Genomic DNA, 23,782 nt, shown 5'->3' on the forward strand with positions numbered 1-23,782 from the left:
TGATGGACAGCCCTGGGAGCTTGCTGGCCAGCCAGCCTAGCTGAAACAGGGAGCTTCCTGTTCAGTGTGAGATCGGCCTCACCAGACATCCTTCTCTGGCCTCGGGAAATGGGAGGATTAGGCCACAAGACCATTCCCATCTACATAGCAAGTATGAAACCAGCAAAATAAAGTCAATTTAAAATGAGAGGTCTAGAGTACTGGGGAGGCACAGGCAGGTGGATCTCTATGAGTTGGAGGCCAGCCTCATCTACAAAGCGAGTCCAGGGCCACACAGAGAAACCCTGTTTTGAAAAAGCAAAAATATTATTTGAACCTGGGCACTATGACACACGCCTGTAATCCCAGCACTCTGGGAGGCAGAGGCAGGCGGATCTCTGTGAGTTCGAGGCCAGCCTGGTCTACAAAGCAAGTCCAGGACAGCCAAGGCTATACAGAGAAACCCTATCTCAAAAGAAAAAAAAATAGTAGAGGTCTGGCTGGGTGGTGATGGCACATACCCTTAATCCCAGCACTGAGGAGGCAGAGGCAGGCGGGTGTAAGTTCCAGGAAAGCAGGGCGACACAGAGAAATTTTGTCTTGGGAAAAAGAAAAAGTAGAGGTCTAACAAGATGGCTCAGAGGATACAAGACTTTTTGAGTAAGCCTGATGATATGCTATCCCAGCACTCATATAAAGGAGACAGGAAAGAACCAATTCCTGTTGCCCTCTGACCTCCACATAGGCACATCTGACACACACACACATAATAACAGTAAATATATTTTTAATTTTTAATTTTTTGTTTTTTCAAGACAAGGTTTCTCTGTAGCCCTGGCTGTCCTGAAACTAACCAGGCTGGCCTCAGATTCAGAGATCCACTTGCCTCTACCTCCCCGAGTGCTGGGATTAAAGATGTGTGCCACCACAGCCTAGTTGTAAAAAAAAAAAAAAAAAAAAAAAAAAAAAAATATATATATATATATATATATATATATATATATATATATATATAATTAAATTGAGGGGGGAAATGATTTTTTCAGGCATGATAGCACTTGCCTGTAATCCCAGGACTTGGGAAGTAGAGGTAGGATGGCAAGTTCATGGCCAGCCTGGGCTATGTAAGTAAGTCCCGGGCTAGCCAGGGCTACGTAGTAAGAGCCTATATAAGCAACAACAACAAAAAGATGGCTCTGCCCAAACTGCCAGGGGACAGAGGCCATCCTGGAAACAGAAAGAGTACCTAGGAGGATTGTGTGGTGGGGTGGGAGAGCCAGGAGCCAGCTGGGCCCAGATGGACACCAAGAATGAGCCCTGAGGCCCTGAGCCGCAGGCTGGCTAGGGGCTAGTGTCTACTAAAGCGGGACGTGTGTGAAGGAGGGCCAGGTGGCTTTCATCGGAGAAGTCTAAGGGGCCTGGGTAGGAGTCACTGAAGAGCACAGACAGACTGCTGGACAGGAGGGACCGGGCAGAGCCCCCCTCAGATGGGAGGCCCCTACAGACAAGTTCAACAGCAGACGTTCTGGGAGGCCCTAAGCGGGGCGGTACTGCCCTCTAGAGGCTAGCTGAAAAACTGCAAGGTGTGTGGCACTCTGGCCTGACTGCAAAGCCCGATCCTGTGGTAAAAACCAACCAAGAGGGGCTGGAGAGATGGCTCAGAGGTTAAGAGGTCCTGAGTCCAGTTCCCAGCCACCACATGGTGTGTGTGCAAACAGAGCATTCATACACATAAAAAAATAAATCTTAAAAAAAACAGTTGTTTAAAAAAAAAAAAAACAACCAAGAAACAAAAACAGGAATAGAGGCACTTGTAGCCCCAGAATTAGGAAATGCAGTGGGATAATCAGGAGTTCAAGGTCATTCTCAGCTGCACAGTGAGTTTCAGATCAGCCTGGAGTATATTATGAGATTCTGTCTCAAACAAAACAAAAAACCCAATAGCTACTGGTGGTGGCATACACCTTTAATCCCAGCAATCTGGAGACAGAGCAGGCAGATATCTGTGACTTCGAGGCCAGCCTGGTCTGGGTGAGTTCTGGGCCCAGCCAGGGCTACACAGTGAGCTCTTTTCTTAAATAATAATAATATTAATAACAATAATAACAACAAAACTTTAATTACAACCCGGGTGGTGGTGCATGGCTTTACTTCCAGCACTCGGGAGGCAGAGGCAGATGGATCTCTGTGAGTTTGAGGCCAGCCTGGTCTACAGAGTGAGTTCTAGGACAGCCAGGGCTACACAGAGAAACCCTATCTCAAAACAAACAAACAAGTTTAGTTACATTAAATACAAGTTCTTACACAGCAAAAATACCTTATAAACAAAGTAAAATACTGAATACAACAGCCCGATAAATCAAGAGAAGTGTCTGTGTGCCTCAGATATGACATTGTGTGATATTGTATGATAATGTGTGACACTACGCAGGATCTTGGGCTAAGCATTTGGCTCAGTTGGTAGTGCATTTGTGTGTTCAGTGGCTTCAATGCTGGGCTCCAACAAGTGAGGATATTGTTAGTTGGAAAGTTGGAGGGGCCTGAGAGATGCTTCTGCAGGTAAGAGGTTACAATGCTCTTCCAGAAGACTGCATTTGATTCTCAGCACCCACATTCAGATGGCTCAGAACCCCATTAATCCCAGCTCCAGTGGGATCGGATACCACTGGCCTCCAGGGATATCTGCACTTGCCTGCCTGTGCAAACATAACCCACAATTAAAAATACATTTTAAAATGTTTGAAAGGTGGTGGGGGCACACTTGAGAGGTTGAGGCAGGAGGATTGCTGCTAGTTTTGAGGCCAATCAGTCCACACAGTGAGTACCAAAGCAAACGAGGCTACACAACAAGAAGACCCTGTCTCCAAAGCAAGATCAAGCAACTGCATGTAACTCCAGCTCCGGTGGCTCTGGCGCCCTCTTCTGGCCTCCTCAGGCACCCGCAATCACTGAGGTGTGCGCGCAGCACATATAATTGAAAACAAATCTCTTTCGTGTGAGACAGGTTCTATGGATCCCTGGCTGTTCTGCAACTCACTATGTAGACCAGGCTACTCCCGAAATCAAAGATCCACCTGCCTTTGCCTCAAGAGTGCTGGGCTTAAAAGTGAGGGCCACCACACCCTGTGTCTCTACAGTAGTTTGTCCCTTTGGCCAGTAATTCTTATTCTAGGAACTTACCCTGAAGGCTGTTGTAAGGTGCGTTACAACCTCCATCTTCATCGGATCAGCTGCAAGAACTGGTCAGCCTTCCTCTGGAGGGGACTTGGAAGATGATTGCAAGGTCACCCTCATCTGAGATTAAGACAGACAGACAGACACACACACACACACACACACACACAGCATTTGTATGTGATTCTACCCTAATTGCATGTAGCCTTGTGGGCTCAGGGTCTCAGGGGGCTATCAGAGGGGAGGAGGCACTCCATCTCTAGGGCTGGGGGAAGCCATCCATGCTTGGTATACTCTCCATTGCAGCTGTCTGGGGACACCTATCCCTCACCTGTGGTCCCTAAGGAAGCCTGATAAACTCACTGGGTGAGCTGGTAGGATACTACTCCCGTTGAGTACAGGGACCTTGTAAGGAGGGAACAGACACTGTTTCTGCTTCCTCGGGGAAGGAATTCTGGCGAAAGCATCATACCTCTAAGTGTGTGTTACTAGAACAGAAACTGCCTACAAGACCACGCACACGGCCCTGGCTGGCTCAGTGAGGGTCAGCCTACGCAAGGACCGGGAAAAGGCAAGGAAGCCGAGACCTGATGTTGACTGAGTTCTGGAAGCTGCTGCTGAGAGTAAAGAGAAGTTTGAAAAAAAATAATAATAATATTTTCAGAATGGTTTAGGTTTTATGCAAGAATAGAGGAGGAATAAGGACACAATTCTGTTTGTATCTAGAAAAAAAAAAACAAAAAACCAAAAACCTAAGGCTTTGCCAGAATTGGTTATTATGGTATGAATGGTAAAGCCATCCCCTCCTCCGCCCTCCGTGTTCCTCAGCTAAAGGCTCTGTTTTGGGAGGTGTCAGTAAGGCTGGCCTCTGAGGGTGGAGCCAGAACGCCGTGAGCACGCCTTCCCTGCTGTGAACTGAGACCGGGAGCCAAAAGAAACTGTCCTCCCCCAAGTCCCTCCTGTCACGGATTTTGTTCCTGTGATAAAAAAGTAATAAAAACAGGCAGGTCTAACATGGGCTGGAGGGAGAAGCGGAAGCTGTTGGATGTAGAATTCTTGGCATGTTTCTTGCCTTTAAAACTTGAAAGTGTGTGCATGGGTGTGTTGTCTGCATTCCTGGTGCCCCCAGAGGCCACAGGGTGTTAGGTCCCCTAGAACTGAAATTACAGTAGGTTGCCATCCACCACGTGGGTAATCAGACCAGGTTCTCAAGTGCAACAAGAGTTCTTAACCACCGAGCTAGGACCAGGCGTGATGGCAGAGGCCAGTGATCCCAGCCCTTGGGAGGCAAGGGCAGATGTTTCTCTGTGAGTTCAAGGCCAGCCTGGTCTACAATAAGACAACCAGGGCTACACAGAGAAGAAAACCATTGAGTTAGCTCTCTAGCCTGGTTTTCACCAGCAGATGCAAGCTAGTCTTTACTTAAAAAAAAAAAAAAAAAAAGGACGAGCATAGTAGCACACATTTTTAATTCTCAGCACTCAGGAGGCAGTGAGTTCCAGGCCAGGCTATTCTATGGATAATAAGTCCCATGACAGCCAGGGCTACCCCGGAAGACCCTGTCTCAAAATTACTAGTAATAATGAAACTAAAAGCAGAGCAGGGCTGTTTCTGTTCCTGTCAGAGCATGCACCTTAGGTGTAATCACGAGGGAACACCGTCTGCAGAGCTCCCGGAGGAGCCTGTCTCCTTCAAAAACAGGGACTATGGAAACTGGTTTCAAATGAAGGGGACTGAAGAGATGCACCAGCCAGGCTGGAACCCTCAGCCAGGAAAGAAAAGCCACTGAGTCGCTGTCACATGAAGTCTCAATGTGGCTGGAGGACATTGTGCCTCTACTGAGTTTGTACTTGCTCCTAGAAACTATACTAAAGCCGGGCATCACTGCCCACACCTTTGGTCCTAGAACTCAGGAAAAGGCAATGAGTTAGAGGCCAGCCAGGGTGACACTGACACGGTGAAAAAAATACAAATTTAAATTAGAAGAAAAAAATATATAGGAGTAAATGGGACAGGATGACCTGTTTCCTTGCCACTAATAGTGAAGAAAAAAAAAAGTTTATTTCCTTTGTGTTCATGTACATAGATTAAAAAAAAAAATGTGTAAAAAGACCTGATTCTACATATGTACAGGAAGAAAATGATACGTGCAAGTGGTCAATGCCAGCTGTGCAAAACCAGAAGAAAATGTTAATCAGACAAGAGGAAACACTGGGCTGGAATATTCAAGCATTCCCAAGTTCAAATCTCAGCCCTAAACTTATGGTAACACAGTGCTGTGCACCCAAAACCCCAGAGCTGGGGGCTGGGTGGAGGCAGAACCCAGCCAATCTTAGGTCCAGAGAGCCTCTCAGTAAGTAGGGGAGACATGCTCTAACTCCAGAAAAAAGGCAGTTACAGACATGACAGACTGAAGACCATGGGGTCACAGTTAAGTGATGCAAAACTTAGGATTGAAGAAAAGATTCTACCCCTGGAACCTCCAAAAGGACAGCCCTGCAACACCCTGGCTTTTAGCTCAGTGGAACCCACTTTTCAGAACTCCAACCAAACCTGTGATCATTTTTTCAAAGTACCCCACTGGTAACAAACCTTGCCTTTCTCAGTTAACTGCTTATAGCCTAACTTTTCAATCACTTGAGTGTGTAGTGCCTGTGTGTGACAGCTTTCTCAATCCCTCCCCCTTAATATTATTTTTAACTGTAATTGTGTATGTGCACATTAGTGAAGGTGTCCAGGGCAGAAGTCTCAGATCCTCTGGAATTAAGGCGCTTTAAGCCTTAATTAATGTGTCCAGAAATCCTCTGGAGGAGCAAACTTCACAGTTCACAACTGTCTCTAACTCCAGCTGCAGAGGATCCTCCCTCCCAATTTGGGCTGCTGTACCTGTTACTTAAAGGGAGACCAGCTCTTAAGTGAAACTAACCCACAGCCCTAAGGAAGGCCTGGCTGCTCAGGCAGCAAGGCAAACAGAGCAGCCAGAGGACTGTAGAGAATTTTTCCCCATTGCCGAAGCCTTGTTGAAAACTGCGCAACTGGCCCTGCTGAGCAGGGTGAAGTAACTGCAGGAAACAAACCTTAACCTTAGTCCAGGGAAGAGGGAGCAGAGGCTTCGGCCAGTTGGCCAGCAAATTCTATCATTTCTAGGGTTTGCAGCAACCCCAATGGGGCCTAGACTCTCCTGCTTTCTGCAGTGAAGTGTCAACACTCCACCAGTGATGCAGCAGCCATGTTGACTGTTAGATTCACATTTAACCTGGGCTGAGCCAGCCTCAAACTCACGTAGATCACTGCTCTTTAACTTCTGGTCATTCGGACTCCAGGAGGAACCACAGGTGTTGGCAGTTTAAGCCCAGGGCTTGGTACAGAGGCAGGCAAGCTCCCTGCCAGCCCCACATTTAACTTATCCCAGCCCCACTAACTCTAAACTGTTCTAAAAAGTTCATAGCTCTATTTTATATGCATTAGCGTGGAGGTGTCAGATCCCTTGGAATTGGTATACACAGTTGTGAGCTGCCATGTGGGTGCTGGGAATTGAACCTGGGTCCTTTGGAAGAGCAGAGCCATCTCTGAGCCATCTCTCCAGACTCCTACTAAAAGTTTTTTTTTTTAAAAGTAAATTCATTTGATACACTCAGAGCACAACAGTACTTCCCAAAATTACAGAATAAAACCAGTCTGCAACACACAAATGACAAGTTTTGTAGAGATTTTTTCTTTATTGAGAAACTTAAGTCTTGGGTACATCAAAACCAATTTCTGGGAGGGGGGGGGGAATCAGAAACCCACAATAGAAAAAAAAAAGTTATCACCATCTGGGCCAGAGCAGAACCCAGAGAATATATTCTCATAATTGAAAAATTCTAGGTGCTTCATAATTGACCTTTTGATACAAAATGACCTATTGAATTTGCAACTCGTGGTTCTTGGTGTGGAGGTCCACAGACAAACTAGGAAGTCTTCAGACCTTAGCTGAATGCCGTGAGGGGTTATCTGGCTTTTGACTCCTGGAAAGAGAAACACCAACACCAATAAGCAAGCAAGAGCCAGCCGCCCCCACACAGCTTAACTCTGTAGTGTCCATCACTCTCCTTCTCTAATGTAAAGGAGCCCGCTATAGTCCTAGTTTGTTCTTTCCTAAGCCTTGTGGGCAGAGGCCACAGCTCTCTGAAGTGACTACAACTGGGTGTTGCAACACCAATATTGTTTTTGTCTGCACTCCCAGCTAGATAGCGCACACACAACCTCATGGACCAGCAAGAAAGGCACATACAGATAGCAGGCAGGTTTTGTGACGGTGACTGTGAGAACTATTTCCTTCTGTCACTATTTCAGGCCAAGAAGGTTTTTCATCTTTATGAGGTAGGGGCACTGGGCCTTGAGAATGCTGAGCCACGTGATCCTGTGCTTTCTAAGGGAACTGCTTTTGTTGGGGACCTTCTGTGTTGCTCAGAATAGAAACTGGGCGCTGGTGATTGCTTGCCTTAGCCACATGGGCAGCTGGGATCACAGGCAGGTGTTATGCCTATAATCCCAGCATTCTGAGTGAATTCAAGGGCATATACTGAGATCCTATGCAAAAAGCCAAGCAAAACCAACCAACAAACAAAAAAGGGGCAGAAAAACCGTCAAACTTACTTTTTCCTTGTCTAAGAGGTAGCAGCAGCAACAGTGCCCACCTTCTGGGCAGCTTCTTTCTTGGCATGATGAGCCTGCAGGACTGCCACAGCTTCATCCACCTGTGAAGACCCCCGGGTGCTCAGTGACTGAGGAGAGCTAGCCATCTTTCCCCAGCACCCAGACCTGGTGGAGTAGAGGACCCCTGGGCTTCTCCTGGTGCTAGCTTTCCAATACCATTAGCAATAGCCCAGACCACTGATGAGACATGGAAGGTAGTCACAGGGGCAAACCTTTCTCAACACCCTACTCTCTTACAGGCCTGAAGAGCAGCTCACCTTGGAGCGGAGGGACTCCGGGGACTCCAGCATGTGGAGCAGCTCAGAGTTGTCGATCTCTAGCAGCATTCCCGTGATCTTTCCAGCCAGGTTTGAATGCATTGTCTGGATGAGCGGGAACAAGCGCTCCCCTGTGGGCACAACAGTTGTCATCACAACACTATCCACCCCATCGAGCATGAACATGGTGTCAGGCCCACCGGACTCCTCTGTGGTATGCGGGACACTTACCCAGCATCTGCTTCTGTTCCTGGGGGGGTGCTGCAGCCAACATGGAGGCCGTCAGTGGCTCCTGCCCCTGGACATGGACTGCAGGCTGCGGTGCCTGTGAACCACAACAGGCAGGAGTTAGCACTAAGACACACAAGCTGAACATCTGAATAATAAGAGCCCACGTGAATAAGCAACGGAGGCAGCTGTCCTGTGCTTTAAAGACCCAATCCTGTCTTAGGGAACAAGGTCAGGGAAGACAGAATGGTATGAAACACGAAAACTAGCTGCAAATGGCAATCAGGAGGAGCCATAGTCCTCACCAAGCAAACCTGCCATGCTGGGTGAGCGTTCACTGCTGTTCCACTTCCCTAACAATTCAAGGCCCTGCAGTAAAAAAATCAGGCCACAGGAAACATAATTGTCTTGTTCATGTTGTCTTGGCTGGCCTTGAATTTTTGATCCACTTGTCTCCAACTCTCAAGGGCTGAAATTAAAAGCATGTGCCAGTAGCAAATTAAATGCCTGTACATGCAGTTTTTTTTTTCTTTCAATGTTTCCTTTACATCGTTATTTCCAGTACAAATGGAGCCAAAGACTGAGAATCAAAAGTCTTAAAAAAGTCTTAAAGTACACCTCATCACCATCTTACCAGATGTTTTGGTTTTTCATGTAGTCTCTCCTAACCCAGGCTGGCCTTGAACTCAGTATGTAGCTGAGTGCTGACCTTCAACTTCTAACCCTCCTCTTAGTTTCTACCACCCCAGCACCAGGATTACATGCTTTGCCAACATTCTGGCTAAATTTAATTTTTCCCTACCGCACTAGGGCTTTGGCCAGATGTTTTTTTTTAACACAATACACTAATGCTCTTCGGAGCCCTAAAAGGCCTCACAGGTGAAACAAATCACAAATCAGCTCCAAGAAACCCCCACTTTAGAGATAAGAATAAGTCACAAAGCGGCTATTTGTCGACACTGTCTGTACAAGGCCTCCAGCAAAGCTATGCATATGCAGCCACAGCAACCTGCCACCAAGCTCTGAAGCAAACTGGCTGCACCTTGGCTCACTTAGTGGAAGTCAACAGGCGACCTCAGCCTCCCACATGCTGAGAAGCCTTTTCTCCCTAGTGGATGGAAACCGGGGGCTTGGTCCTCAGAGGCCACCCGCTAACCTTCATCTCCCTGGTCTGCCAGCAGGCTAGGCTGCCCAGCCAACAAGCCTCAGGGGTCCTCCAGCTTTTGCCTCCCTGACATTACAAGGATGGTCCACCCTGCCTAGAAATTTCTGTGCTGTATGTGGCATGTGCACAGGTGTAGGCAGGTCAAAGTCACCTTATTTTCTAAGACATGGTCTTTCAAGGAAAAGAGAGCTCATGTAGCCAGAGCCACGCTGGTTACGCAGGTTAGCCCACAGGTCGGCAGTACTGGGGACGCCGCTGTATCAGCTTTGACATTTGTGCTTGGGACTTGAGCTCAGGTCTTCTCCAGCTCTCTTATTTGGGTGCTGGGATTAAAGTCTGGGCTTGAGCTTTAAAGACCACCAAGTGAGCCAGTCCTTAGCCTGGAAGCTGAGTTTTATTTATGTGTCATGGAGGGACCTGCTGCTGCTTTAGATTTCTTAACTGTTACTAATCAGAAGGCTTTCAAGCATGTTGCTCTCAGGGACAGTGCCTGAGCCCCCACACAGAAGAGGAGGCATGAAACCTGTTAAGAGGAATCAAAACAAGGCATCTTTAAAACTGCGCACAAACGTGGCACACGCCTTCATGGCTCTGGCGGGCCTCACCTGCAGTGGCTGGATGGCAGGGTGAGGGCTGCGGACACTGGAGGCGTATTTGTAAGGCGCCACGGCCCTCGGAGCAGCAGCAGCGACTGCGGCACGAGGTGCAAGGTTTGGCACAGCTGCAGGCACGCCTTGTGGAAAGAACAAGTTTAATTAAAGCGTATCAGCCTGGGCAAAAAAAAAAAAAAGGCCCGGCAGATCCCAGCTTTCCCCCTTCTGTGTGCACCCAATACCACCTCCAGACTGGCAGCTGTCAGTCAGCCCTTGCTGGGCGGCACCAGCCCCACCAAAGTCCATAGCCAAGCGGTCCGGGCACTCAGACCCTACAACAGACCAGCAAACGCACATCAGTGTTGGCAGCAGAGGCCCAACTGGCCACGTCCCACGGAAGAGGAATTTCCAAAACACGATCACACATGTCCCTCACAGGGCCAAAGGACATCACCGAAGTCTTCGCACATTTAGAATACGACATACTCCAAACATTTCCTTGTCCCCCGCCCTCTCAACAGCACGTTGTCTGTTATGATCTAGACAGAATACTTCTGGTTGACCTTCCACACGACACTGATGAGCAAAGAATGTTCAAAGCTACCAACACACCCAGGACCCACATGTCACTGCTCCTAAATGAAGGACCTACTACCTAAGCAACAGCTAAGGAGACAGAACCAGGACTTAGGAAAGCGAGTCCTGGGCTGACAAACTAGCCATCCTGATCCCCTCCCTCCTCCCCGGCCACACTTCTACAGGCCAGTTTGCTCACCGACTCTCTGAGCAGAAGTAGGAAGGCCACGAGAGGCCGGAGCATTACCAGTTGGAGCCAGGTGGCGAAGAGCTGGACGAGGCCCAGATTGCCGCAGAGCACTTGGCATTCCTTGGAAGCCTGGTGAGGAGACAAGGATGCTCACCACAAGCCAAGGCTGGCCAGGTGTTGGGTGGACCAGACAGGCACACCCTGGCGAGCAAAGCCCTGCTTCGCAATACCTACCCTGAGGTCTCCCGCCTTGCTGCCAGCGTGGATTAGGCCTCATCTGTGCTAACTGGTTAGGCGTGTAATATGGAGGTCTTCCTTGAGCCTGGAGGGGGAAGAGCACCCAAATCATCTTAAGAGCCTGAACCCACACCAGAGTCCTGTCTCCCTCACCTTTCAGCGGGCTTAATTACTTGGGTGAACGGAACTCTACTCAAAAGCAAAAGGATGGGCCAATAGGCGGTTTTACTCCTCCTTGGCCATGTATGCCATGATCACAGGTTAATTCCATCTTTCTTGAACACTAGCACCAAACCCCTCTCCCCAGCTGCAGGATACCGAAGCAGCTGCCACGACCACCTGGCAGACCCACCTGTGGAACCGCCGGCACAAAGTAGCCGCCGGCAGCAGGCTGGAACTGATTTAAGATGGCATTGGCAGGGAGCGCTCTCATCCCAGCCACACGCTGCATATACTGATTTGTCAGGTGGGCCTTCCGCTCCTCTTTCCTCTGGGCCAGGGCGACGTACAGCGGCTTGGAGCCTACAATGCGTCCGTTCATCTCGGTGACCGCTTTGGTTGCCTCTTCAGGAGATGAGAAACAGACAAAGCCAAACCCTTTGCTCCTTCCATCTTCCAGCATTACCTACAAAGAGACCAGCTGCTGAGGTTTGTGGTGAGAAAGGCATGGCTATTAAGAGCCAAAACAAACAAAAAGCCCACTGAGCTAGGTCAGCACTTAGGGGGCAGAGGCAGGAGGTTCAGGCGCTCAAGAGCACCCAAGAGCAGCTATGAAAACCCACCTTAAAAACAACAAACAAACAAACAGTAACAACAAAATCAACTCATTGTGGCTTTTAGGTTTTTTCAGGTCATCAGTGACTGCTACCATAGTTTGTGGGAGGCAGTTACCTGGAGGATAGGGAATGAGATTCTAATCAGTCTTAGGGGCCCCCTGAATGTAGGCCCCCCTCCTACATTCTCTAAGACAACCCTGAATATGCCGCAGCTGCAGGTCCTTGGGGTCCTGCTGCAGACCTAGCCACCAGCATCTTTCCTGTTCCTGTGTCTTGTGTGTGTCGGCACCTTCAGCCCAGCAGGAGGAACAATACTGTAACGGTGCCCTGCCATAATCTTTGAAAACAAACAGCACCTGGGACTGGAGGGTATTAGACTTTGAAGGGGACACTCCAACAAGGCCAGTCAAATGTGGCACCAAGAGAAACTGAGAAAACCAGAGTCTGACAGGACCATCAAAAAGCAGTTACACGTCATCTCCACAACTACCCTGACTCCCCATGCAGGGTCGTCTTTGTCAGCACCCCAAAAGGGATACCACTTAAATACAACATTCCAATCCCACACCAATACAAATATTAACATCTTACACTACGGGGCCCGGGCAGGGCCAAACCCTCCTCAGCCACCCAGCCTTTTTCACTAATGGCCTTGTGGCAACTGCTACACCTCTACCAAGCAGCAAATTGTCAGCACATTCTAGACACCAGTGTCACACTCCCTAAGTGCCAAGGACATGCTTCAGCCTGTGCCCTATAAGCAGGGCTAGCCAGCCCAACTTTCTTGTCAACGGAAGGAAGTGTGGCAGAGCTGTAGAGACAGGCCCCAGGACAAATGGAAGCGACCCGTCTGGATTTCCTCTGCTCTACTATAGCACCATCTGTCCCCAGACCGGCACCAAGCAGCAGGGCTGGGAAAGATTTGAGTGCAGAGGGCATGAGAGGGAGGAATGGAGTCAGACTCCATGCTCCAGTGCAAGTAGGAAACCTCTCAAAACCTGCCTCTCCAGAGCATGCCTCTCAGGGGCATCAGGAGAGGTGTATATGCTAGAATAGCGTTGCACTCAGGATCACCAACAGCTAACGCCAATAACCCAACAACAGAATATTGTTTCCAAACCCACACCAGTACTCCCTGTTACCTTAGCACTGGTGATTGATCCAAAAGGAGAAAACTCTTTCCTTAATTTCTCATCATCAATGGTGTCATCCAAGTTCTTAATATAGAGATTCACTCCCTGGAAAAAGGATTACTGTCAGTCACACCTCTATACATGGTCATCCCCAAGTGCAGGGCCCAGAACAACATACTTAGGACACACACAAACCCTGCAGGATTCTGACGTTAGCCCAAGTCGAGCAACTCCTGTGTTGTAAATGCCGCGGCAGCCATGTCACCTCCACAAGTGACACCCTGGCCAACCATTCACCCTCCAGGGTTCAACTACCCCAAAAGGGGCACCAATTTAAGGAAAATGAACCCACACAGCAAAGAGCAGTAAGTGGACACGTTCAGAACATTTCTGAGTCATTGTCCCTGCTCAGCAGTAGTTTGGTAGGTTACAGCCTTTATACCTGACCTTTATAGGAGAGTAAGCCCAGACACCACGTCTCCCCAAAGAGAAGTTAAAAACACTAGGGGTGCTTTGCAAACACCCCACCTCACCTGGTACCGACTAATTCTCTCCTGCTTCAACTGCTCAAATTTCCGTTTCAATTCAGCCTGTCGCTCTACTTTTTTCTGTGCACGGCCTACAAATATGGCTTTCCCACTCATTTCTTTTCCATTCATTTCTTCCACAGCCTAGACAGAAAGAGAACATGCGTCTCTAATGAAGATGCAGTGTAGAGACCCGATCTGCTGCAGTCAGCACATTTCCCTGTTAATGTTGTTTGCACACAACTGCGTTTCTTCGTTTTTCTCTTAACCCAGCTATCACACAAATAAATAACTGACTCTTTCATTAACTTCACAAGAACTGAGCAGTCTTTTCTTAACTCTGTTTGCCAATTTGTCTTCCCCCAGCATACATCTCAGAGATACTTGCATTTGAGTTCTCAGGGTGTCTCTTGGACCTCTCCTATGGCTGAAATGCCCTCTTTCTCCTCTAACTTTTCTTCCCCTGGCTGACAGGAAGTCCAGCCCTGTTCTTTCCCCTGCTTAGTGACTTGTGGCTGTAAGCTGCTTTATTGACATATCAGGGGACATCTGAGGAGCAGTATTTACCCAACACCGTGACAGAAGAGTCTCAGAACAAGGACTGCAGCCAGATATGGGGGCAGGTTACAGAAATCAGCATTTGAATTACACAATAACCTTATGCCCACACTTCCTGACTGAGCACCAACCTGCTTCATCCCACTCCTGAAGCCTGCTACGCTATTTCCAGACTCATCTGGAAAGTGGGGTTAGCATCTAAATGAGTTACTGGTGCACACAGCTCTCTCTTCTTAAATACCACACCCAGCACCAACATCTTCGAGGAGGAAGTGTGGCAGAGCTGTAGAGACAGGCCCCAGGACAAATGGAAGCAACCCGTCTGGATTTCCTCTGCTCTACTATAGCACCATCTGTCCCCAGACCGGCACCAAGCAGCAGGACTGGGAAAGATTCAAGTGCGGCGGGCACTGGAAGTGTGTACGTGTGTTGGGGGGGGAGGGGAGGGGAATCCAAGCCCCAGTATCTGTATAAATTTGGGCAGGTGCCATGAGCCATGGCTGATGACCTAGCTGTACTCAACTTTTCAGGTTTTTGTAGGTTACCAGTCCAGCATACTGCTCCACCAGTCAAGAGGCTTTGGTTTCCCTACCCAAGAATGGGAACAACCATTCCTCCCAACCCTTCAAAAGTAGCCAAGGCATTAACAAATAAATGCTTGGTGATCCGGTAGATACATTAACTGGCGGTCACTGGCATACTGGGCAGAGCCCCACCTCCACCACACTCCGCCCACAGGCCTCTCCGACCCTCACAGTACTCTCACCTTATTGGCATCCTCGTGTTTTTCGTAACTTACAAAGCCAAAGCCTTTGGATTTCCCACTTGGATCTCTCATCACCTTGACACTGAGGGTCTTACCTGTTACCAAAGGACAAAGTGATTAGTGATACCATGTCTACCACAGCTGAAGAAGACTTCCTGTACTAACTCAGCTGGCGCAGATCTCTGACCGATGAGTCTGAGAAAGAGGTACCATGCCTGGTCTGAAAACCAACCAAGCACCTGGGATAACCTTGTAAGGAAAAAGTGTTAAGTGTTAAAATGAGCCAAGAAAAAAGGCTGGTCTCTACAGTCACCCTCTGACCCTGAGGTAATTAAGGGGCCTTGTTACGTAAAAATAGATTATTTCTTGAGGTGATAGTCGGTAAGAGTGGACTCCAGACCCCAACTTACCAAACTGGCTAAAGAGCTCTTTCAGATTCTCATCATCTACCTCTTCCCCAAAGTTTTTGATATAAACATTGGTGAATTCCTTGGCCTTGGCTCCAAGCTCAGCTTCCCGCTCCTTTCGAGACTTGAATCTGCCCACAAACCTACAAAGAAACCATGAGCAATAGGTGATTACTCAGAAGGAACAACATGATTTCCAAGGGCCCAAAGGAATGCAGATTAAAGCTGACAGGAGAGGCTTAAAACACACGAGGACCCCATCCACCACAAGCTCAGATGCCCCAAGTCCCCAGCAGAAAAAGAAAGAGGTGGGACTATCCTGCAAGGACCGGTCCCAGGGCTCCTGGTTCAGACCAGGGCCACTCCTACCACATCACACTGCCTTCGTGAAGAAACCTGACGACCATGTTTTTAAAACGTTCATTTCTGTGCATCTATGTAAATGCATAGAAAACGTCTGGAAGGATACAAACCAAACTGTTAACAGTGGTTAGTCTAGCAGTGAGATTGCTGCAATCAGAGGTAACTTTTGCTTTCCTGCTGTATCATTTGGTATCCTTAATAGGAAAATGTTTCCTGACACAGACATAAACACAGCCTTGTCTATTCGGATCACAAAGGACAGAAATGACTGTTGCTCATAAGAGCCAAAATGAAATAGTCTATGCCTTTCCACACATGGTTCTGCTGAGCTCCTCCCCAACCCCACAGTAATGACAAGATGTCTTGCAGTGTCTCTGTAAAATGATGGACTTTTCACTGTGTGTAAATGAAGTAAATGCAAATTATGCATACAGTGAAATGTTACAGCTCAGAGGGAAGAACTAGGTCAATTTGGTGCCAAAAATGCCTAGTAGGAGACCCACAGGGAGACCCCTGGGCAGACCCGACAGGAAAGCCAAGGTCACATAGCTAGTATCCAGCTCCTGGTCAGCCCAGGGCCTCTCCACTCTGCCGCTGGCCAAGACCCCTGCTCAGAGTGGGCTCAGAGCTGTCTCCTAGCCAGCCCCAGTTGTTGATGCTCACAAAACCCACAGATGAATGCCTTTAAGGGAGAGGCAGCAGGCAGGCCATGGCTCGGGCAGGGAGCCGACCGTGGCAAGTCAAAAGGGCTGCCATGGCCCGGGCAGGGAGACTCACCAGCCCTGGAGTGGAGAGGTAGGAGCAGGCCACACTTGGGCCGAGAGAACCAGTAGCCGCCTTGTGTGTGCCAGTTAATACCGAGGTGGGGCCATGGCTGGCTCATGCGATGGTTGTCGCTCCAGACTGGGACACTCACACTTTGCGGTCATTGAGGAGCATGCCATTCATCTTCTCGATGGCCTTGTCGGCAGCCTCTTGGGTCTCGAAGTGGACAAAGGCATAACCCTTAGAGCCATTCTCATCACAAACCACCTGTCAAAGAAAAGGCAGATCACCTGCGTGTACTGGCCAGATGCACCAGCTGGGAGCACCCACTTACAACTGCTGCCACTATTAGTCTGTTTCTATCGAACTGCGTTTCTGTGTCAGCCAGTTCAGCCTGACATGCAAGCCCCAGGGTCCTCCTGTTTCTGCCTCCCAGCACGGCTGTCACATGCCCTGTTTTCACATGGGTTCTAGGGGTCAAACCCAGAGCCCAGGCTTTTGTTCAAATACACTTATTGAAAAAATAAGGGGGGCAGGTGGCTAGAGACTGCAGCTCCGTATTAGAGCGCCTGCATAGTACTGGCAAGGCCCTAGGTTCAGTCATCAGCATAAACAGTACTCAGAAAAAACAAACCCACGAGATATCGGCATACAAACCGAAGTGCTCACAAAGACAGACTGTCTGCCAAGTCCACAAAAGAATTCAGGTCTCAGCGGGACATGGTGGTATACTCCTGCAATCTCAGCACTCAGGGAGGCAGATTGCTCTGAGGCCAGCCTGCTCTAAAAATTGAGCCCAGGATACCCAAGAGGGCTACACAGAGAAACCCTGGGGGGAGGGGGAACGGTGGCGAGAATTCAAGTCTCAAGTGTCGGCCATGTAAACAGCCACCATCTGAAAGTTACAGAATACAGTTAACTAATGCCTCTAAGATGGTTAAGTAAGGCCCCTGGAAACAACGGGCTTCTGTCCTCTCCAAAGTAAAGACTGTTCACGCTTCCAATAGGCAACATGAAGGCCGAGAAGGGGGCTGAATAAGCAAACAGAGCACCTGGCAAAGGGCTGGAGCCCATCTGGCAGACTGCTTGCCCAGAATGCAAGCCCGGAGGTCAACTTCTCTACACCATATAGACTGGGTATGGTTGTACAAACTTATAATCTTATAATCTTTGGGAGCAAGAAGCATGAACCATCCTTGGCTACATGCTATAGAGTTCAAAGCAGCTGGGCATGGTGGCACACACCTTTAATCCCAGCACCTGGGAAGCAGAGGCAGGCTCTGTGTGTTGGAGGAGAGCCTAGTCCACAGAGCTGGTTCTAAAATAGCCAAGACCTGAAAACCCAACAAACACACATACTCTGTTGTTACATGAGGCCATGGCTGAGACTACCTAGAGGTTCTTCGGTGAACACTGCATTCCCAGAGCGGGACCCAGCCGAGGGGGCGAGCCTTTGCCTAGGGGTAGGCCTCTAATAACAGCTATCCAGAATGCTGAGAAATGGGACAATCCCAAATTCAAGGCCAGACCAGGCGCTTTGGTGAAATGTCTCAAATAAAAAGCAAAGAGGGCTGGGGCTAGAGCTTGCTGGACCTTATCAGAGCTTCCCGAAGCAATGGAGAAGAGGGCTGTGGACAACCACCCTAATGAAATGCACTGGGTCATACCCTTATACCCACACAGACCCAGCAGTCAAGAAGCAAGGATGGGATTACGGGGATCAGGCTAAGAGGTGGCAATGGGGGGAATATGATGTGATCAAGATACATTGCATATATGCATGAAAATGCCATAATGAAACCATTACCTGTCACTAAAATGCGCTACTAAATACCTAAAAATAACAACAGAAGCCACCCTCAGTGTAGATAATTTGCCTAACATGCACCAGGCTGTATCAGCCCCCAGAACTGAAGGAAGGAGATAGTCCATTTCCAGCATTGAAAGCCATCATACCGGTACAATTGGCTATTTCTAAGTAAGGCACCCCTCCTTAAGACAGTATCTTGTTTGGAGTCTTGTTAGACCCCAGGCTGGCCTTGAACTCCCTAGACAGCTCCTACCTCAGCCTTGAGAGCACACCACACCCAAAGCTGTAGCATTCATCTTGTTTTCAAGATCCAGCACCCCCTCTGCTAAGGCCACTTAGCACACACTTACCTTACAAGACAGGATGTTTCCGAAGGCTGAGAAGGTGTCATAGAGCGCCTTGTTGTCTATAGATCTGTCCAGGTTCTTGATGAAGACGTTGCCCACGCCAGACTTCCGCAAGGAGGGGTCCCTCTGAGACCACATGATTCGGATTGGCTTCCCCTTGATCACGTCAAAGTTCATGGTATCCAGGGCCCTCTCGGCTGGAAGAGAGTGAACATTTTAATTGAGAACTCTAAACATAAGCCAAAATGACTGTCACCATTCCGGAAAGATCAGCCAACCATTCACACCCGATTTAAAAAAAAAAAAAAAAGTATCAAACCAGCCTCAGGGCAACAAGATGGACTAAGTTTAAGGGACATTTTTGCCACCAGTGACTGACTCAGGTGAGGAGCTAGTTAGTAAATAAATGAACCACAGACTCCAGCCCAGGTCTGTTTTGTTTTGTTTTTTTTTTTTTAATATTTTTGCTGTTTTTTGTTTATTTTTGAAGTAGGGTCTTCTTTCTACATAAATAGCGCTGCCTCAAGGGGCCTAGGCCTTTCAGAGGTCTAATCAGAACTCTATGGAATCTCAGGAATCTGGCCGCCCTTCCCTTCTGGTAGGTTAAGTTGCTCCTTGACTGCTCAACCAAGCCCACCAGAGACAACGTGAAGGCCCAGAGCCCTGGACACATCGCTGGTGGCAACAAAGATGCTCAGATGTGGTGACCACTTTTCCTTACGTAATCGTGACTTCAGTGACGCAACACGACCTAAACACCCTCCATGGGGAAGAGTAAAACTGGGTCAAAGGTAGGGAGCATACGAGCCTAAAATCTCGGCACACAAAGACCACAGGCTAGCCAGTCAGGCTGGGCATGGGGTTCTTAGTCCCAGCAACATCGTGCAAACTCCCCAAATTAAAACACTCCATCCTCAAGAAAGCTCCTCTCACAGGCAGGTAAAAACAGCTCAAAATAACTTCAGGAAGTCCCTGAAACCGATCAGATTCACCAGGGCCCTTCCTGGGTATGTGTGTTTAAGAGCCCCCTCATTTGGAAGGGAGCTGAGTTGCCAAGACCCTCAGGAGAAAAGCTGTGAAAACTTCAGACCAGCATCCTGGAAAAAGCAGAAACAAGCTGTGCTGCCTGGAAGAGGTTTAGACAGCTGAGGCACCTGGAAAGAGCACTCTCCAAGCTCCCAGCTTTGTGAGGGGTCACCCATGCTGGGGTGGGCTTGAGTGAGGCAGCTGTCTGTAAGCAACCCTTCACCCACATTCCTGCAAGTTACCCTAATAAATCTCCTAAATTCATAAAGCTGGACTTCAGTGGTATCCATACTTTGGTCTGACATGGGCTCAAATGTGTGTTGTGTCTCTCTGGGAAAGGTTTTGTCACACAACAAGCAGAGGCAGGTAGATCTTGGGAGTTCTAGGTCAGCCTGCTCTACACTATGTAGTGAGCTCCAAGACAACCGGGTCTACATTGTCTACAGAGACCCTGCCTCAAAAACAAACAAACATAAACAACAAAAACAAAAGTGGTGGTGCACGCCCTTAATCCCGGCACTCAGGTGGCGGGCTGGGAGTTGAAGGCCAACCTGCTACAAAGTCCAGGCCAGCCAAGGCTACACAGAGAAACCCTGTCTCAAAAAACAAAACAAAAAGTAGGTGAGCCTATTTCTCATCTTGCCAACCTTTTTTTTTTTTAATTTTTATTTTATTATTTATACAGTATTCTGAGTGTGTGCCTGAATGCCAGGAGAGGGCACCAGATCTTATTATAGATGGCTGGGACTCCTGCAAGAGCAATCAGTGCTTTTAACCTGAGCCATCTCTCCAGCCCCACCTTAGCACCCTTATTTCAAAGGTGGACAAGGACTAGCACATTCCTAGGCAACTGCCCAATATGCCTGAGATCCCGGACTTCTTCATCCTTAACACTTGCAAAGAAAAGGGAAAAGCTCCCCTAAAACTGCTCAACAAACTCCACTATCAGCCAAGAGGATTCACTCTCAACCTTTCCCACAGAGTGTGTGTTAATTCTACACGGAGGTGGGGGGCTACGGCGAGTCAAAATCGGGTAGGAGCGTGTCTTCAGGAGGTGGTTTGCAAACTCGAGCTACCCCGTTATATCAACAGCAGAGGAGCCCGTTCCAACACAATCCCTGATCTATTTCAGAAAGACGGCACCAGCAGAGTCAGCTTAGCCTGACAAATCAGACTGCACTTATTTATAGCAGGAACAAGTCTTGCAGAGGTATGTGCTGGCAGACACCCTGACCAATGGCTTCTGCTATCTCTGAGAGACACAACTTTTGTTCAGAACTCAAGACAGCAGGCAACAGCTAAGAGGCTCCATTCACCCCAAACCCTCTAAGTCTCTGTGGCCAACAGAGCTAGGCTCCAAGTATTCTGGCAGTAGAAATCCCTAGTGTCTCAACTAGACCAAAATTTTCACCTCAGTTTTGTATTTGGGCAATAAAGGCTCCATTCAAAGTGGGGAAAAAAGTAGGGGGTTGGGGGTTAAGACAGGTATAGTGGCACATGCCTTTAATCTCAGACCTCAGGGAGGCAGAGGCAGGCGATCACTGTGAGTAGGAGGCCAGTCTACAAACTGAATCCAGGACAGCCAAGGCTACACAGAGAAACCCTGTCTCAAAATAAATAAATAAATAAATAAATCGAAATATAACAGGAGCTTGGAGATCCTTTGCCATAGAATGACTGGTGCCCTACTCCCCCCACCCCCACCGGTCCCTGCAGTTGCTCCCTCTTAATCTGGAGTCACGTGTAGCCCTGGGTTGGGTTTCTTCTGCGCTTATTTGTGGCTCTCCTGCAGCCTCAACTCCTCTGCATGGGGGTGGCAGGAACACTGCACTGGGAGCCCGACTTGATGCGGTTTTTTTTTCTTTCACAAGGGTCCTATTTCCTTCAAAAGGGGTTTTGACAAGCATAAAGCACCATTCCCAGGCGAGGCAAAAAACTGCCCAGTGGATTTCAGGTGACATGTTCCTAGACTACCTGGGTACCATTCTCCATAGCCCTAGGGCTTGGCAGAGCTGGGGAAGTCCCCGGAGCAGTGCAGCGAAGGACAAGAGGTGTCGGTGGGGGTCTGGCCTGGCAGGAAGCTGCTAGGGACACCAACAACGCCCCTCTCAAGCCCACTCCGTGAACTTCTCTCCTTGCTTCCCGTCGCCCTAAAGCCATCCCTCATCAAGACTCAATCCAGGGTAAGGGTAAGGCCAGCGTTCTTCAACCTACACTTTTGGAGGGTGCTGTTTCAATTCACCCAGACATGCCAGTCCATGCCAGGGTCGACCACAAACCCACTGCTGCTCCAGTGGTTCCCGAGGCACTAGAACAGCCATGTCACTTTATCCCGATTCACAATCTCCTTCGATTTCAACCCACACTCCACCCCGCCCCCACCCAGTAGCCCAAGGTCATCAGGTTAGCAAGTGGTGGGAGCAAGACTGACGCCGGCACATGCCCCAGCTCTCAATCACTGATCTCGCGTCCCTCTGCGGCTACTCTGGCAGCGTGCTGTCAGGTTTCTGCCCCAGGCCTGGCAATCCGGCCCCCGCCTACAGGACTCCCGTGGTCCCCCGGAGTCTCCCGAATGTGTGCGCACCGCTCCCACTCACCGTCAGCTGGCTGCTGGAAGTTGACGTAGGCATAACCCAGGGAGCGACGGGTGATCATATCGCGGCAGACCCGGATGGACAGCACAGGCCCCGCAGGACTGAACTTTTCATACAGCATGGCTTCGGTGACGTCCGAGTGCAGGTCGCCCACGTATAAGGAGGCCATGGGGTAGCTGCTGGCAGCAGCGGTCATGTCCCCACCCCCCACCACCCCGAGCCCCGCCAGGAGGACTTCTTACAGGGCCCACTGCACGACAAAAAGGGGCTCCTAGGAGCACCGGCCTGCGCTGCGGCGCACAGGTGGCACCCGCGACACCGGGAGACGCCGGAGCAGGGAGGCCCCGGGGCGGGACGACTTGCACGGGACCGCAAGAAGCTCCGAGACAAAAGGCTCCCCCGAACAATATGGCCCTATCCCGGAGTTTGTGCTTTCCGGCTGTCCTAGCTCGGAGTTTAAAAATAAAGGCTCAAGTAGGGAACCCCCTCGCAAAGGGGGGCAAGAGAAAAAAAATTCCTCAAGAGGCGGCCAGAGGCTGCGCTCGCGGCGGCCTCGGGGACGCGCGTTTCTCGATAAATATAGGCCCCGGGCTCCCGGCGGTTTACGGTTTCAGCGGCCCGGGCAGGGGAACCGAGTCTCGGCGGGTGCGGGCGAAGGGCAGCGCGGACACGTGGTGCGGCCGGCCGGGGCGCAGGGCTGCCACGCGGCGCGGAGGCGTGCGGGGCGGGCCGGGGGCGGCTCACCGCGGGACAGACAGACGCCGACGGACGGGCAGGCCGGAAGCGTGCGAAAGTCACTTCCCCGCGGGCTCCCGGCAAGGCTCCTTCTCCTCCTCCTCTTCTCTTCTGCTTCCTTTTTTCTTTTCTTTCTTCTTTTTTTTTTTTAAGGTTTTGAGGCTTTTTGTAATTTTTTTAAGCTTTTTCTCTTTTTGGCTTCAGGCCGGCTGAGCCCACCAGCGGCGCAGGCTGCCGCGACCCGGGGCGGAGAGAGGTGGCCGGAGCAGCCACCGCTCCATTTATACCCGCCCGCCCCGGGCGCTGCTGGTCGAAGGGCGCCTCGCGACCTGGGCGCAACCGTGCCCGCCCACTCCGCCCCGGGGGCCCGAGGCGGGGAGGCCACGCCAGAGTGACCCTGGAGCGGCCGCGCGGTGCCACAGCGACCCCTCGCGTTCGGAGGACCGGCCGCGCGCACCTGTAAGAGTCTCAGCCACGCAGGGATGGAGACGAGACTCTCCCCCCCCCCACAAAAACACCCACACACAGGCATAACGTGAAAGCGCCCGCGAAATGCCTGCTTCTGCAGTTAGCAGGCGGCCTGCTAAGATCAATAAGTGGTTGATCTGAATACACAAGACATAGTGAAGTTTTGAGAACATATATAAGCTTGAGGTCGGAATGCGGAGGTCATTAGAAAGAGTGGTGGCATCATAGGGTGACATGAGCAAACAAATCCTGGCCAAGCTTTGATGAGACAAAACCTGACCTTCCCCTCCGCTTTTCTGTCCCAGTGGCCACTCCTGCAACTCAGTTTGTGCTTTGGGGTGCAAGAGGAGGAAGAGAAGAGGTTGGTTTGGGCTCATGGTTCTGGGCTAAGGGAAGGACGAGACGTCCTT

The 23,782-nt window shown here is 49.7% G+C and overlaps 1 protein-coding gene and 2 non-coding genes across 6 annotated transcripts; all 3 read right to left on the reverse strand.

Annotated features, from left to right (window-relative positions):
* Nucleotides 1–6,847: 6,847 nt before the first annotated feature.
* Nucleotides 6,848–23,247, reverse strand: Pabpc4 (poly(A) binding protein cytoplasmic 4). 4 transcript variants are annotated; one of them, XM_021639467.2, is made up of 16 exons: nt 22,173–23,247; nt 18,553–18,746; nt 16,544–16,659; nt 15,268–15,407; nt 14,858–14,952; nt 13,540–13,677; nt 13,016–13,111; nt 11,450–11,722; nt 11,095–11,182; nt 10,918–10,989; nt 10,340–10,426; nt 10,107–10,234; nt 8,340–8,433; nt 8,109–8,239; nt 7,792–7,892; nt 6,848–7,160 (listed from the first exon to the last, which is right to left on the reverse strand). In XM_021639467.2, exons 1-15 carry the CDS (start codon nt 22,363–22,365, stop codon nt 7,803–7,805), a joined length of 1,935 nt encoding a protein of 644 aa, XP_021495142.1. In that variant the 5' UTR covers nt 22,366–23,247; the 3' UTR covers nt 6,848–7,160; nt 7,792–7,802. The 4 variants fall into 4 exon arrangements, with proteins under 4 accessions (XP_021495142.1, XP_021495141.1, XP_021495144.1 ...); XM_021639466.2 differs by having other exon boundaries at nt 10,870–10,989; nt 22,173–23,246; XM_021639469.2 differs by lacking the exon at nt 10,340–10,426.
* LOC132653326 (small nucleolar RNA SNORA55) lies at nt 12,672–12,803 on the reverse strand. The gene has a single exon (XR_009591094.1). It is a non-coding gene; the product is annotated as a small nucleolar RNA SNORA55 (small nucleolar RNA).
* LOC132653324 (small nucleolar RNA SNORA55) lies at nt 14,362–14,493 on the reverse strand. Its single transcript, XR_009591093.1, has one exon. It is a non-coding gene; the product is annotated as a small nucleolar RNA SNORA55 (small nucleolar RNA).
* Nucleotides 23,248–23,782: the final 535 nt, after the last annotated feature.

The sequence above is a fragment of the Meriones unguiculatus genome, chromosome 3 (genome assembly GCF_030254825.1).
Source record: "Meriones unguiculatus strain TT.TT164.6M chromosome 3, Bangor_MerUng_6.1, whole genome shotgun sequence".
NCBI lineage: Eukaryota > Metazoa > Chordata > Mammalia > Rodentia > Muridae > Meriones > Meriones unguiculatus.